The following is a 16312-nucleotide window of genomic DNA, read 5'->3' as shown; positions in this document are numbered from 1 at the left end:
GTTGTCTACATGGATTTTAGGAAGGCGTTTAACAACGTACCACATAGAAGGCTGGTTAACAAAATTAATTGAGGCTCTTGTAATGGAATGGTCAGTGGCAGCTTGGATAAGGAATTGGCTTAATGACAGAAAACAGCGTGTTGTGGTAAATGGCTGTTTTTAAGATTGGAGGATGGTAGCCAGTGGTGTTCCGCAAGGGCCAGTGCTGGGGTCACTGCACTGCTTTTTTTGATATACATAAATGACCTGGATATTGGAATATAGTGTTGAATTTCTAAATTTGCCAGTGACACCAAACTTGGGGGTGTGGCAAACAGTGAGGATGATATCAATCGGCTGCAACAGGACATAGAAAGGCTAGTAGTGTGGAAAGACAAGTGACAGATGGAATTTAATACAGAGAAGTGTGAGGTGATGGAGTTCGTTAGAACCAACAGGGAGAGGCAATATACACTTAATGAAACATAGACACATAGAAACATAGAAACATAGAAGGTAGGAGCAGGAGTAGGCCATTCGGCCCTTCGAGCCTGCTCCGCCATTCAATGAGATCATGGCTGATCATCCAAATTCAGTACCCTGTCCCTGCCTTCTCCACATATCCCTTGATCCCTTTAGTCTTAAGAAATATATCCAACTCCTTCTTGAATATATTTAATGAACTGACCTCCACCGCCCTCTGTGGCAGAGAATTCCACAGGTTCACCACTCTCTGGGTGAAGAAATTCCTCCTCATTTCAGCCCTAAATGGCTTACCCCTTATCCTTAGAATATGACCCCTGGTTCTGGACTCCCCGGCCAGCAGACTCATCCTTCCTGCATCTAGTCTCTCCAGGCCTGACAGAATTTTATAGGTTTCGATGAGATCCCCTCTCAACCTTATAAACTCCAGTGAGTATAAGCCCAATCGACCCAATCTCTCACCATACGTCATTCCTGCCATCCCAGGTATCAGCCTGGTAAATATTCGCTGCACTCCTTCCATGGCAAGAACGTGCTTCCTCAGGTAAGGCGACCAAAACTGCACACAATACTCAAGGTGTGGTCTCACCAAGGCCCTGTACAACTGTAGCAAGACATCCTTGTTCCTGTACTCGAACCCTCTTGCTACGAAGGCCAACATACCATTTGCCTTCTTAACCACCTGCTGTACCTGCATGCTTATCTTCAGCGATTGCTGCACAAGGACATCCAGGTCTCTTAGCACTTCCCCTTCCCCCAATCTATTGCCATTCAAAAAATAATCTGCCATCCTGTTTTTGCCACCACAGTGGATAACCTCACATTTATCCACATTATAGTGCATTTGCCATGTTTCTGCCCAATCACCCAACCTGTCCAAATCGTCCTGCAGTTTCACGACATCCTCCTTACAGCATACCCTCCCACCCAGCTTTGTGTCGTCTGCAAATTTGGAGATATTACATCCAATTCCCTCGTCCAGATCATTAATATATATTGTGAACAGCTGGGGTCCTAGGACCGATCCTTGAGGTACCCAACTAGTCACTGCCTGCCACTCAGAAAATGACCCGTTTATTCCAACTCTTTGCTTTCTGTCCGCCAACCAGTTCTTTATCCAAGTCAATACCTTGCCCCCAATCCCATGTGCCTTAATTTTGCACGCTAATCTCTTATGCGGGACCTTATCGAAAGCCTTCTGAAAGTCCAAATACACGACATCCACTGGTTCTCCCTGATCTATTTTACCAGTTACATCCTCAAAAAATTCCAGTAGATTAGTCAAGCATGATTTACCTTTTGTAAATCCATGTTAACTTTGTCCGATCCTGTCACTGTTTTCCAAGTGCTCTGCTATTACATCTTTTATAATGGACTCCAGCATTTTCCCCACTACTGATGTCAGGCTTACTGGTCTATAACTCGCCACTTTTTCTCTACCACCTTTTTTGAATAGTAGGGTAACATTAGCTACCCTTCACTCCATGGGTACTGTTCCAGAGTCTATCGAGTTCTGGAAGATGACCAGCAATGCATCTACTATTTCTAGGATCACTTCCTTAAGTACCCTGGGATATAGATTATCAGGCCCTGGGGATTTATCGGCATTCAGTCCCATCAATTTTCCTAACACCATTTCCCTACAAATACTGATTTCTTTCAGTTCCACTCTTTCATCAGACCCGATGTTCCCCGGCATCTCTGGGAGGTTATTTGTGTCCTCCTTTGTGAAGACAGAACCAAAATATATATTTAGTTGGTCTGCCATTTCTTTGTTCCACATTATAAATTCCCCTGATTCTGACTGCAAGTGACCTACGCTTGACATCACCAATCTTTTTCTCTTCACATATCTGTAAAAGCTTTTACAGTCAGTTTTTAAGTTCCCTGCAAGCTTACTCTCATATTCTATTTTCCCTTTCTTAATTAATACCTTTGTCCTCCTTTGTTGAATTCTAAACTGCTCCCAATCCTCAGGATTATTGCTTTTTCTGGCCAATTTATATGTCCTGTCCTTGGATCTTGTGCTAGCCCTAATTTCCCTTGTTAGCCACGGTTGAGTCACCTTTTTTGTTTTATTTTAATGCCAAACTGGGATGAACAAATTCTGTAGCTCATCCATTCGATCTTTGAATGTTTGCCATTGCCTATCCTCCGTCAACCCTTTGAGTGCCATTCCACAATCAATCCTACCCAACTCTGTCCTCAGACCATCGTAGTTTCCTTTATTTAACTTCAGGACCCTAGTCTCTGAGTCAACTACTTCATTCTCCATCTTAATGAAGAATTCGGTCATATTATGATCGCTCCGACCCAAGGGGCCTCGTACAACAAGATTGCTAATTAATCCTTTCTCATTACATAATACCCAATCTAAGGTGGCCTGATTTCTGGTTGGTTCCTCGACATATTGGTCTAGGAAACCATCCCGTAAACACTCCAGGAATTCCTCCTCCACATTATTTTAACTAATTTGGTTGGACCAATCTATATGCAGATTAAAGTCACCCATGATGACTCCTGAGCCCTTATTGCACGCTTCTTTAATTTCCCTTTTAATGCCATCCCCAACCTCCGCCTTACTGTTTGGAGGTCTATATACCACCCCCACTAACGTTTTTTCCCCTTAGTATTTCTCAATTCTACCCATACAGATTCCACATCATCAGAGCTAATATCCTTCATTACAATTGTGTTAATCCCTTCTTTAACCAGTAATGCTACACCACCTCCCTTACCTTTTTGCCTATCTTTCCTGAATATCGAATACCCCTTGGAAGTTGAGTTCCCAGTCTTGGCCATCCTTGAGGCACGTTTCTGTAATCACAACCAAATCATATTCGTTGACCTCTTTTTGCGCAGCCAATTCATCCACCTTATTACAAGTGCTCCTCGCATTAAGACACAAACACTTCAGGCTTGTTTTTTTTACGCTCTTAGACCTATTAGAATTATTATTTACTGTGGCCACGTTTGATTTAAACCGTTGATTTCTCTGACTGCCACTTTTGTTTTTCTCCTTCCTATCTTTTGCTTTTATCCTTGTTTCCCTTTCCTCTGCCTCCCTGCTCAGGTTCCCAACCCCCTGCCATTTTAGTTTAAACCCTCCCCCACAGCACTAGCAAACACTCCGCCTAGGACATCATCCAGCCCTGCCCAGGTGCAAACCATCCGGTTTGAACTGGTCCCACCTCCCACAGAACCGGTTCCAATGTCCCAGGAACTTGAATCCCTTCCCCTGGCACCATTCCTCGAGCCACGTATTCATCTGAAGTATCCTTCTATTTCTACACTGACTAGCACGTGGCTCCCGAGATTACTACCTTTGAGGTCCTGTTTTATAATTTATCTCCTAACTCCCTATATTCCACTTTTAGGGCCTCATTCTGCTTTTTACCTATATCGTTGGTGCCTATATGCACCACGACAACTGGCTGTTCACCCTCCCCTTCCAAGATGTTCTGCAGCCGTTCGGAGACATCCTTGACCCTTGCACCAGGGAGGCAACACACCATCCTGGAATCTCGTTTGCAGCCGCAGAAATGCCTATCTATTCCCCTTGCAATAGAATCCCCTATTACTTTCGCTCTACCCCTTTTTCCTCCCGTGCTGTGCAGCAGAGCCACCCCTGGTGCTAGGAAGTTGGCTGCTCTTGCCTTCCTCTGATAAGCAATCCCCCCCTACAGTACTCAAAGTGGTGTACCTGTTGGAGAGGGGGATGGCCACAGGGTCCACTGCACTAACTGCCTGCACCTATTACTCTGCCTGTTGATCACTCATTCCCCTAGGAAAATGATGTCATGGCGATAATAGAGACCTGGCTCTAAAAAGGGCAGGATTGGGTACTAAATATTCCTGGATATACGATGTTCGAGAAAGATAGTGCAGGAAAGAAAGAAGATTGGGTAGCAGTACTGATTAAGGAGCAAATTACAGAGCTAGAGAGTGAGGATGTCTAGGAGGGTCAAGGACAGAATCTATTTGGTTAGAGTTAAGAAACAATAGAGGTGCCATTACACGACTAGTTTATTCTGTAGGCCACCAACTAGTGGGAAGAATACAAAGGAGAAAATGTGCAGGGAAATTACAGGGAGGTGGAAGAAATGTAGAGTAGTAATAATGCGGGACTTCAATTAACCTAATATAGACTGGGTTAGTAAAAGTATAAAGGGCAGACAAGGGGAAGACTTTCTGAAGTGAGTTCAAGAGGATTTTCGAGATTGGTGCATTTCTGGTCCAAAGAGGAAGGACGCATTGCTGGATCTGGTTCTGGGGAATGAGGTGTGTCAGGTGGAGCAAGTTTCAGTAAGGGAACATTTAGGGAACAGCGATCAGAGCATCATTAGCTTTAGATTAGCTATGGAAAAGGACAGGGAACAATCTATAGTAAAAAATACTTAAATGGAGGAGTGCCAGTTTCAGTGGGTTGAGAACGGAGCTGGTAAATTGGAAACAAAGATTAACAGGAAAAACTGTAATTGAACAATGGGCTGCCTTTATAGAAGCGATGATTCGGGTACAATCGAGGTACATTCCCACGAGGGGGAAAGGTAGGGCAAACAAAGCCGGAGCACCCCGGATGACGAAAAAGATAGTGAGTAAGATGACACAGACAAAGGGGGAGTATGACAGATGTCTGGTTGAGAATACAAGTGAGAAACAGGCTGAACATAGAAAGTTCAGAGATGAAGTCAAAAAGGAAATAAGAGTGGCAAAGAGAGAGTTTGAGGATGGATTGGCAGCTAACAGAAAATGGAATCTAAAAGTCTTCTATATGCATATAAATAGTAAATGGGTAGGAAAAGGAGGGGTGGGGCCGAAAAGGGACCAAACAGGAGAACTAGGAGTGGAAGCAGAGGGCCTGGCTGAGATATTACATTAATACTTTGCATCTGTCTTCAACAAGGAAGAAGCTGCTGCCAAAGCCATAGTGAAAGAGGAGGTAGTTTAGATATTGGATGGGCTAAAAATTGATAAACGCGAGGAACATAAAGTCCTGCTGTACTGAAAGTAGATCAGTCACTAGGAGCGGATGGGATGCATCCTAGGATGCTGAGGGAGGTAAGGGTATAAATTGCGGAGGTACTGGCCATAATCTTCCAGCTCTCCTTAGATACGGTGTGGTGCTAGAGAACTGGAGAACTGCAAATGTTACACCCTAGTTCAAAAACGGGCGCAAGGATAAATCCAGCAACTTTGGTGGCGGGGTTGCTTTTAGAAACGATGATCAAGGATAAAATTAGCAGTCACTTGGTTAAGTTTAGATTAATTAAGGAAAGCATGCATGGATCTGTCAAAGGCAAATCGTGCTTAACTAGTGTTTTGGGTGCGGTAGTGGACCCAAATGCAGACAGACAGCCAGAGATTTGAGATGGAGTAAAACTCAAAAGATGCTTTACTAGACGGCTCTTCAAATGCAGGACATACAAAGAATTCTTCAAACAAAAGATCAAAGTAACAATTCAAAGAAACAAAAGCGAGTATACCAAACGCAGAGCAAGGACTATGAACTAACCTGTGACTTGCAGGCATGAGAACTCAAGACTGTGTGACTGGGGCTGGAAATAGTCAGCTTAAATAACAGGCCTGATTACTCTGATGAGTAAATTACTCTAATGAGACACAGGTGAGGAGAGAGGTACAGAGACATGGCAGCAGTGTACTGAGGCATCCTAACAGCCCTCTGGCGTCCAGCAGAGGAACGTGTAGCTGGGACCCTGACAGAACCCACCCCCCCCTAGGGACGGCACCTGATGTACCCGCAGTAGCCTCTGGCTGGCGCCGGTGGAACTCCCAGATAAGCCCAGGATCCAGGATGTCACGAGCCGGAACCCAGGAGCGCTCCTCTGGACTGTAACCCTCCTAGTCCACCAAATACTGGAGACTCCGCAGACCAGGCGGGAGCGAAGGGGACGGCTGACAGTGTAGGCGGGCTGGCCCCTTACTAGTCGAGGGGCTGGAGGTGGTCTGGTGGCTGGGGATAGGGGACTGGTCTGCACAGGTTTGAGACAGGAGACATGGAAGGATGGATGGATCCTCATGGATCGAGGCAACAGGAGACGGTAGGTAACTGGGTTTATCTTCCGGAGTATCTTGAATGGACTGACGAAGCGAGGAGCCAGTTTGCGGGACTCGACCCGCAGGGTAAGGTCCCGGGTGGAAAGCCAAACCATTGGCCCAGGCCGGAGCAAAGGGGCAGGATTGCATCATCGGTTGGCCTGGATCCTCTGTCGACTTGATGCCAGTTGCAGCGCAGGACGGGCCTTTCTCCAGTTCCACTGGCAGCACCGGACGAACGACTCTGCCGACGGTACCCCCACCTCAGGTTCCTGCTTGGGGAACAACAGAGGTCGGTAACTGAACTGACACTCGAATGGTGACATCCCAATGGAGGAGTTCTGTAATGTGTTGTGAGCATATTCCACCCAAATGAAGTGTTTGCTCCAAGTAGAGGGGTTGGAGGAGGCAAGGCAGCGCAGAGTCATCTCCAGGTCCTGATTCATCCTCTCGGTCTGCCCATTGGACTGGGGATGATAACCCAAGGAGAGGCTGACCGCCGCACCCAGGAGACGACAGGAAGCCTTCCAGAACCGGGAGGTGAACTGGGGACAATGGTCTGACACTATGTCTAGGGGGTGGCCGTGTAGGCGGAAGACATGCTGCACCATGAGTTCTGCAGTTTCTCGGGCGGAAGGCAGCCTGGGCAGGGGGATGAACTGGCAGGCTTTGGAGAACCGGTCGACAACAACTAGGATGGCAATGTTACCCTGGGACGGTGGCAGATTGGTGACAAAGTCCAGGGAAAGGTGGGACCAAGGATGGTTTGGAATGGGGAGTGGGTGAAGGAGGCCATGTGGTCGTGTCCTGGGGTTCTTCTGCTGGGCACAGGTGCTGCAAGCTAAGACAAATGACCGGACATCCCTCTTGATCGACGGCCACCAGAATCTACTGTGGATAAACTGGAGCATCCGGGCGACCCCTGGATGCCCAGTCAGCCGGGACGAATGTCCCCACTGCAGGACTTGGGATTGGACTGTTGTGGGAACAAACAGTCGATTCAGGGGTCCGCCGCCTGAATCGGCCTCCCGCCGTTGTGCCTCTCGAATGGTTGTGTCGATGCCCCAGCGAACCGGAGCCAAAATCCTGGAGCTCGGAAGGATGGGTGTCAGTGTTTCACTTATATCCGGGGGGTCAAATTGCCGGGATAGCGTGTCAGCTTTCAGGTTTTTGGACCCGGGGCGGTAAGAGAGGATGAAGTTGATCCGAGTGAAGAAGAGCACCCACCGGGCCTGGCGAGAATTGAGGCGTTTGGCGTCCTGGAAGTAGGCGAGGTTCTTGTGGTCAGTCCAGACCACGAATGGATGTTTGGCCCGCTCTAGCCAGTGCCTCCATTCCTCCAACGCCAACTTGACAGCAAGCAGTTCTCTGGTCCCGATGTCATAGTTGTGCTCTGCAGGCAAGAGCCGCCTGGAGAAGAAGGCACACGGGTGGAGTTTCTGGTCTGTGACAGAACGTAGGGACAGGACGGCCCCCACTCCAATTACAGAGGCATCCACCTCGACCCTGAAGGGAAGAGATGCATCGGGGAGGGCCAGAACGGGAGCCGTCGTGAAGCGCCGGTGGAGTTCTTTGAATGCTTTCTCCTCCACGGGTGACCAGTGAAAAAGGGTGGATGTTGTCTTGGTTAAAGCCGAGAGGGGTGCCGCTATGGAGCTGAAGTTTCTGATGAACCTTCTGTAGAAGTTGGCGAAGCCGAGGAAGCGTTGGACCTGTTTGACTGAAGTGGGTGTTGGCCACTCACGGACGGCCTGGGTCTTGTCTGGGTCCATCTGGATGCTGCCATTGGTGATGGCGAAGCCCAGGAAGGAGACAGTGGGGACATGGAACTCACATTTTTCGAGCTTGACATAAAGGTGGTTTTTAAGAAGCCGGTGCAGTACCTCTCAGACATGCTGAACATGTTCTTGGGGGGAGCTCGAAAAGATGAGAATGTCGTCGAGGTAGACAAAGACGAACCGGTTAAGCAGATCACGGAGAACGTCGTTAATCAGGGCTTGAAAGACCGCGGGTGCATTGGCCAGACCGAATGGCATTACTAATTACTCATAATGGCCAGTAGGGGTGTTGAAAGCTGTTTCCACTCGTCTCCCTCCCTTATGCGGACCAGATTGTAGGCATTGCGAAGATCCAGCTTGGTAAAGGTTTGGCCCACTGCATGAGCTCGAACACCGTGGACATAAGAGGAAGGGGATAGCGGTTCTTCACAGTGACCCGGTTGAGGCCGCGGTAATCAATGTATAAGTGGAGACCCCCATCCTTTTTTACTGCAAAGAAGAAGCCTGCCCCGGCAGGAGAGGTGGAAGGATGGATAGCACCAGTGGCGAGGGCGTCACGGATATACTCCTCCATGGCAGCGGTCTCAGGAGCGGAGAGAGAAAAGAGGCGACCCGGAGGAGGACAAGTGCCTGGTAGCAAGTCGATGGCACAGTCATACGGGCGGTGAGGAGGAAGGGAGATGGCCTGTCTCGTACTGAAGACCTCTATAAGGTCAGTAAAGGCAGCTGGGACTCGAGAAGGATCGGGGAAACTGAAAGCTCGGGAGAATCAAGAAGTGGCATTGAGAACAGGCAGGTGGCATGGCAGGTAGGACCCCATTCCATGAGCACCCCGGTAAACCAGTTGATATGTGGATTATGGAGAGACAACCTGGGAAAGCCCAGGACCAGAGGAAACTCGGGAGAATGAATGAGGTGGAGCTGGATTGTCTCTTGGTGGTGCTTCTCCACAAATAGCCACAGGGGGTCAGTAATTCGGTGGACGTTACCAGAGCCAAGGGGTCTACCATCAAGGGCAGTAATTGTAAGAGGATGGTCGAGGTCGACCGTCGGGATCTTGAGCTGTCTAGCGAAGTTGAGTTCCATGAAATTCCCTACCGCTCTGGAATCCAAGAAAGCACGGAGGGTGTGTTGCTGATTACCCCAGGAGAGGAAAGAGTAGAGACGGAGACCGGAAGAAGCAGATTCGGGAGTGGTGTTTTCACTCATCACAGTTCTCCCACTGCTGGACAAGTCCTGGCTTTTCCCGCCAACTTGGGACAGGAATCGCGGAAGTGCCCGAATTCCCCACAGTAAAGGCAGCGACTCTCGCGCATTCGTCGCTCCCGTTCAGATTGGGAGAGTCGAGTTCTGCCCAGCTGCATGGGCTCCTCCACGGCGGTAGGTGGCGTTGGGCTCGGGGGTGCTGCATTTGGGTCTGGGGGTGAGAGAAACGGACGGCGGCGTTCTCTTCGCTGCCCGCGGAGTCGATTGTCAATCCGAATGGCCACATCGATAAGAGCCTCGAAATTGTTGATAGATCTGTGAGAGGCCAGTTCATCTTTGACCTCCTCCGAAAGTCCGTGAAAAAAAGTGGCGATGAGTGCCTCCATATTCCAAAGACTTTCAGTGGCGAGAGTACGGAATTCTATGGCGTAGTCCGATAAACAATGATTCCCCTGATGGAGATGGAGCAGTCTATTGGCCGCCTCTCGCCGCTAACTGGATGGTTGAAGACTCGCCTCATCTCCTTGGTGAACATCCGACAGTTGGAGCAGGCAGGGGTTTGTCGCTCCCACATGACCGTGGCCCAAGCGAGGGCTCTCCCAGTGAGCAGGGAGATGATGTACGCGACCCTAGAATGATCGGAGGGGAATCTGGAAGGCTGGAGCTCGAATGGCAGTGAACACTGTATGAGGAAGACGCAACACTTGCCCGGGTGACTGTTGTATCGTTCGGGAGCTGGAAGGTCTGGATCCTTGTCTTGTCGAGGATTAGATGCTGATGGTTGTGCGGAACCCGACTGCTGGCCGTGCCTGACAGCCTCGGTTAGGGAATGCAGGCTGTCACGAATCTCCTGCAGCAGTTGGTCGTGCCTCCCGACCGTGGCTCCCTGGCTCATCAGGGCAGAGTGCAGTTGATTAATGTCCTCCCTTGGTTTGCTGGTTTCTGCTGGGTCCATGTTGATGACTCAGTCTTGCTGTTACGGGTGCGGTAGTGGACCCAAATGCAGACAGACAGCCAGAGACTTGAGATGGAGTAAAACTCAAAAGATGCGTTACTAGAAGGCTCTTCAAATATAGGACATACAGAGAATTCTTCAAACAAAAGATCAAAGTAACAATGCAAAGAAACAAAAGCGAGTATACCAAACGCAGGGCAAGGATGATAAACTAACCTGTGACTTGCAGGCATGAGAACTCAAGACTGAGTGACAGCGGCTTGAAATAGTCAGCTTAAAAAACAGGCCTGATTACTTTAATGAGACAATTACTCTAATGAGACACAGGTGAGGAGAGAGCTCCAGAGACATGGCAGCAGTGTACTGAGGCATCCTAAACCGCCCTCTGGTGGCCAGCAGAGGAAAGTGTAGCTGGGACCCTGACAACTAGATTGATGGATTTTTTTGAGGCGGTAACAGAGAGGGTTGATGAGGGTAATGCGAGTAATGTTGTGTACATGGACTTCCAAAAGGCATTCGACAGCACGGGATCTATGGGATGATGGCTTCTTTCTGTGCTGTAACCATTCTATGATTCCATGTTTTATATTTTCCTTTTTCGGTCACTTTCTCGCCTTTTATTCATAGATTTAGATCAATCCAGGGAGAGAAACTCCGTTCTCCCTGTTCTATCATCCGTATTTTTGGACTCTACAGGAATCATGGGATATGGTGATGTGGAGGGGGTGGGGTGACATTTAGATTTCATGCCGAAGATTAGCCATGATCTTATTGATTGGCCGAGCAAGCTCGAAGGGCCGTGTGGCCTTCTATGCTCTTAATTCTTATGGTTTTTGTTTATGGGCGGGTGAGATATTGCGCATTTGCTGATTATCCAGCTATTAATTCTGTAGATCATGTTTAACTGTATTTCTCTCTTTGTCATTCGCCATCCCATCCCATCCCCGCTTCGGTCAGCTATTGATTCTGAAGGTGATATCGTGTTACCAAGATTCTAATCTTTTATATTCAACTCAAGCAAATTTATTGTCCGTGACTCTTTATTTAACGATATTCAGTCTAGTATCTACCCTGAACATTTGTAACAGATCAGAAGAATGTTGTCTTGGTTTAGGAGACACTTCACCGAATGGCGAATGTTCATCGACCTGAAACGTTAACTCTCTTTTTCTCTCCACAGACGATACCTGATCCGCTGAATATTTCCGACATTTACTGTTCTCATTTCAGATTTCCAGTATCCACAGTATTTTGCTTTTGTTTTCATCTAATGCTCGTTATGGTTACTTACAGAATCACAGGAACAAATCCTGGCAGATCATAAACACATCATTAAATGCCTGAAATATCCGCTAATCATTCAGTTCCAGCCAGTTTCCCACCATCTGCAGTTCTGCATTAGTGGCGCTGCTGCTGGTGGTTGAAGTAGGAATACAAGGCTAATTTACATTCTCACAAAATGCTCATTCAGACAGATTCAATACATTTATTTCCAATCTTGGTTCTGACTTTACAATTGTATCCCGTACCCGTCTGTCACAGTTCAGTGGATCTCTCAGTGAGACCCAGCCCCCTGCTGTACTTCAGGATAATTAATCCCAGCTGATTGTGACTGAAGTACTGAGGATACAAAATCCTTTGATATCTTTTTGTCTAATATTTTCTGCACAAGTTGGAAACCAACAGTTGAAAAAGTACAAGGATAAATCTCTTCCATTTGTGTTCAGGTAATTTACAAAAGCTTTTGGCGGCACTTTGCCTGTGGGATCAGTCATCTAATTCTGATGCTGATAAATGCATTTAGTGGGACATTACCTGGTGATGGATAGCTATTTACTTTAATTCAGCGTCCATTATTTGCAATATTACTTGGCCAATATTCATTTCAATGAGGTACAATTTATGTGTTTCAACAAAAAAGAAAACTCAATTTTCAAAACACTTCTGAAAGCCCAGTTATCTTTATAACTGCAGTGCACTTGTATTTATTATTTTAGCATTGTCCTATTACACCCGTACATTTTAAATACAATTGACTGTAATTATTGCCATCGTTGCAGTTTCTGGGTTTTGCTGTTGCATTCATTTTCAGTTCTAGGTATAATGGATATTCTAACCAGGAGCAGGAGTACAAGCGGGATTTCCCCCCTCCCTAACACAGGGGCACAGAAGTTAATTTCCCCGGTCCAAATGCTGACTGATCCCGGGGCACGAAGGCATCCTGAGAGGTTCTGTTCCGTTGTGTCCCTGATACCTCGGACGGTGCTTTTGTCTGCTTGTCTAAATATAGATCGATCATTTAATCACTCATTGATCAAACATCTTTTAATTTAATGATATATTTATTCCCATTTCATTTATTGATTCCACAATGTATTCCGATTATTCTTACAATGAACCCTATACTCAGCTCCACATGTAAAAGAATTAGAATATATCATTGAATTTCGCCAATGAATTGCATATTTCACCCCGAATTCCATCAAATTGCAATTTTTTCCCCAGCCTGATGTATAATTTCCCTGTTATTTCCCTTGCTCACAGTGAACCTAGTGACGATTGTGATCCTGTCTCGGGGAAAGTGCGGTCTCTCCAAATGTGTCACTCGCTACTTGGTGGCCATGGCAGCAGCGGATCTACTGGTCATTATATTGGACCTGATATTGAGGCACATTCCGATTGTTTATTGGGTACACTTTGATTTCGTGCGGTCCATCCCCGTGTGTAATATCCACGCCGTTCTGCTTTATGCAGCCACAGACTGTTCTGTCTGGTTCACCGTCACTTTCACCTTCGATCGATTTGTGGCCATTTGTTGGCAGAAGCTGAAAACTAAATATGGCACCGAGAAAACGGCGGCTGTGGTTCTGGGAACAGTGACTGTGCTGAGCGGTTTAAAGAACATTTTCTGGTATTTTATGTTCACAGATCAATATTACCTTGCGAATCTCCCCTGGTTTTGTGCTGCAACACTGGGTGTTTTGCAATCTCGGATCTGGGCAGTAATCGAGTTCCTTCATTATGTTCTCACCCCGGGGGTCCCATTTGTTCTAATTCTGCTACTCAATGCTGTCACGGTCAGACACATTTTAGTGGCCAGCAGAGCCCGCAGGAGACTCCGGGGTCCCAGCAGTGGGGAGAGTCCCAGAGACCCAGAGATGGAGAGCCGCAGGAAATCGATCATTTTACTATTTGTTATCTCGGGCAATTTCATCCTTTTATGGGCAGTGTTTATGGTTTATTTTATATGGTACCGGATGAGGTATTTGGGGTATGGCTCCGTATATCTACCATATTATGTAAGGGAAGTGGGATTCGGGCTGCAGCTGCTGAGTTGCTGCACAAACACTGGGATTTATGCCGTGACCCAGACTAAGTTCAGAGAGCAGTTGAAGAATGTGGGGAAATATCCCTTTACTCGGTTTGTAAAATTCATTAAAGGATGAGAAGAAGCGGAGACTTTGCAGCCTGAGAGCTCCCTGGTTCTGATATTCTGGTGAGCCACTCGCTCCCGGGCCGCCACGGGGCCGGTAATTGGGGATATTCACATGCTCACTCACAACCTGCCTACACTGGGCTCCCTGGGGATGATATTGTGGTGAGCCACGCTCACGCAGGCCACCGTCCCATGGGGCCGGTGATCGGAGACATTCACACACTCACTCACACACTGTCTACACGGAGCTCCATGGGCCTGATATTGTGGTGAGCCGCTCTCCCCCAGGCCGTGGGGCCGGTGATCGGAGACATTCACACACTCACTCACACACTGTCTACACTGGGCTCCCTGGGCCTGATATTGTGGTGAGCCGCTCTTCCCCGGGCCGTGGGGCCAGTGATCGGGGACTTTCACACACTCACTCACACACTGTCTACACGGAGCTCCCTGGGCCTGATATTGTGGTGAGCCTCTCTCCCCCGGACCGCGGGGCCGGTGATCGGAGACATTCACACACTCACTCACACACTGTCTACACTGGGCTCCCTGGGTCTGATATTGTGGTGAGCCTCTCTCCCCCAGACCGCGGGGCCGGTGATCGGAGACATTCACACACTCACTCACACACTGTCTACACTGGGCTCCCTGGGCCTGATATTGTGGTGAGCCGCTCTCCCCCAGGCCGTGGGGCCGGTGATCGGGGACATTCACGCACTCACTCACACACTGTCTACACGGAGCACCCTGGGTCAGATATTGTGGTGAGCCGCTCTCCCCCGGGCCGTGGGGCCAGTGATCGGGGACATTCACACACTCACTCACACACTGTCTACACTGGGCTCCCTGGGTCTGATATTGTGGTGAGCCGCTCTCCCCCATGCCGTGGGGCCAGTGATCGGGGACATTCACACACTCACTCACACACTGTCTACACAGGGCTCCCTGGGTCTGATATTGTGGTGAGCCGCTCTCCCCGGGGCCGTGGGGCCAGTGATTGGGGACATTCACACACTCACTCACACACTGGCTACACGGAGCTCCCTAGGTCTGATATTGTGGTGAGCCGCTCTCCCCGGGGCCGTGGGGCCAGTGATCGGGGACATTCACACACTCACTCACACACTGTCTACACTGGGCTCCCTGGGCCTGATATTGTGGTGAGCCGCTCTCCCCCGGGCCGTGGGGCTGGTGATTGGGGACATTCACACACTCACTCACACACTGTCTACACGGAGCTCCATGGGTCTGATATTGTGGTGAGCCGCTCTCCCCCGGGCCGTGGGGCCAGTGATCGGGGACATTCACACACTCACTCACACACTGTCTACACTGGGCTCCCTGGGCCTGATATTGTGGTGAGCCGCTCTCCCCCGGGCCGTGGGGCCAGTGATCAGAGACATTCACACACTCACTCACACACTGTCTACACTGGGCTCCCTGGGTCTGATATTGTGGTGAGCCGATCTCCCCGGGGCCGTGGGGCCAGTGATCGGGGACATTCACGCACTCACTCACACACTGTCTACACTGGGCTCCCTGGGCCTGATATTGTGGTGAGCCTCTCTCCCCCGGGCCGTGGGGCCAGTGATCGGGGACATTCACACACTCACTCACACAATGTCTACACTGGGCTCCCTAGGTCTGATATTGTGGTGAGCCGCTCTCCCCCGGGCCGTGGGGCTGGTGATCGGGGACATTCACGCACTCACTCACACACTGTCTACACTGGGCTCCCTGGGCCTGATATTGTGGTGAGCCTCTCTCCCACGGGCCGCGGGGCCAGTGATCGGGGACATTCACACACTCACTCACACACTGTCTACACTGGGCTCCCTGGGTCTGATATTGTGGTGAGCCGATCTCCCCGGGGCCGTGGGGCTAGTGATCGGGGACATTCACACACTCACTCACACACTGTCTACACTGGGCTCCCTGGGCCTGATATTGTGGTGAGCCTCTCTCCCCCGGGCCGTGGGGCCAGTGATCGGGGACATTCACACACTCACTCACACAATGTCTACACTGGGCTCCCTAGGTCTGATATTGTGGTGAGCCGCTCTCCCCCAGGCTGCGGGGCCAGTGATCGGGAACATTCACACACTCACTCACACACTGTCTACACTGGGCTCCCTAGGTCTGATATTGTGGTGAGCCGCTCTCCCCCAGGCCGCGGGACCGGTGATCGGGGACATTCACACACTCACTCACACACTGTCTACACTGGGCTCCCTGGGCCTGATATTGTGGTGAGCAGCTCTTCCACAGGCCGTGGGGCCAGTGATCGGGAACATTCACACACTCACTCACACACTTTCTACACTGGGCTCCCTGGGTCTGATATTGTGGTGAGCCGCTCTCCCCCAGGCTGCGGGGCCAGCGGTCGGGGACATTCACACACTCACTCACACTGTCTAC

At 49.2% G+C, this 16312-nt stretch overlaps 1 protein-coding gene across 1 annotated transcript in view; it reads left to right on the top strand.

Annotated features, from left to right (window-relative positions):
- The window catches only part of LOC147086912 (putative G protein-coupled receptor 139), a 37684-nt gene extending 23775 nt beyond the window's left edge, over positions 1-13909 (top strand). Inside the window, exon 2 of the mRNA XM_085978095.1 lies at positions 13003-13909. Coding sequence (XP_085834221.1) covers positions 13003-13904 — 902 coding nt within the window. The 3' untranslated portion in view covers positions 13905-13909. The remainder of the gene's footprint in view (positions 1-13002) is intronic.
- Positions 13910-16312: the final 2403 nt, after the last annotated feature.

The sequence above is a fragment of the Somniosus microcephalus genome, unplaced genomic scaffold (assembly GCF_052327205.1).
Source record: "Somniosus microcephalus isolate GS21.2 unplaced genomic scaffold, FLI_Smic_1.0 unresolved_chr6, whole genome shotgun sequence".
NCBI lineage: Eukaryota > Metazoa > Chordata > Chondrichthyes > Squaliformes > Somniosidae > Somniosus > Somniosus microcephalus.
Note: the sequence above shows the minus strand (reverse complement) of the source record. Positions and strands in the feature narration are given on the sequence as shown.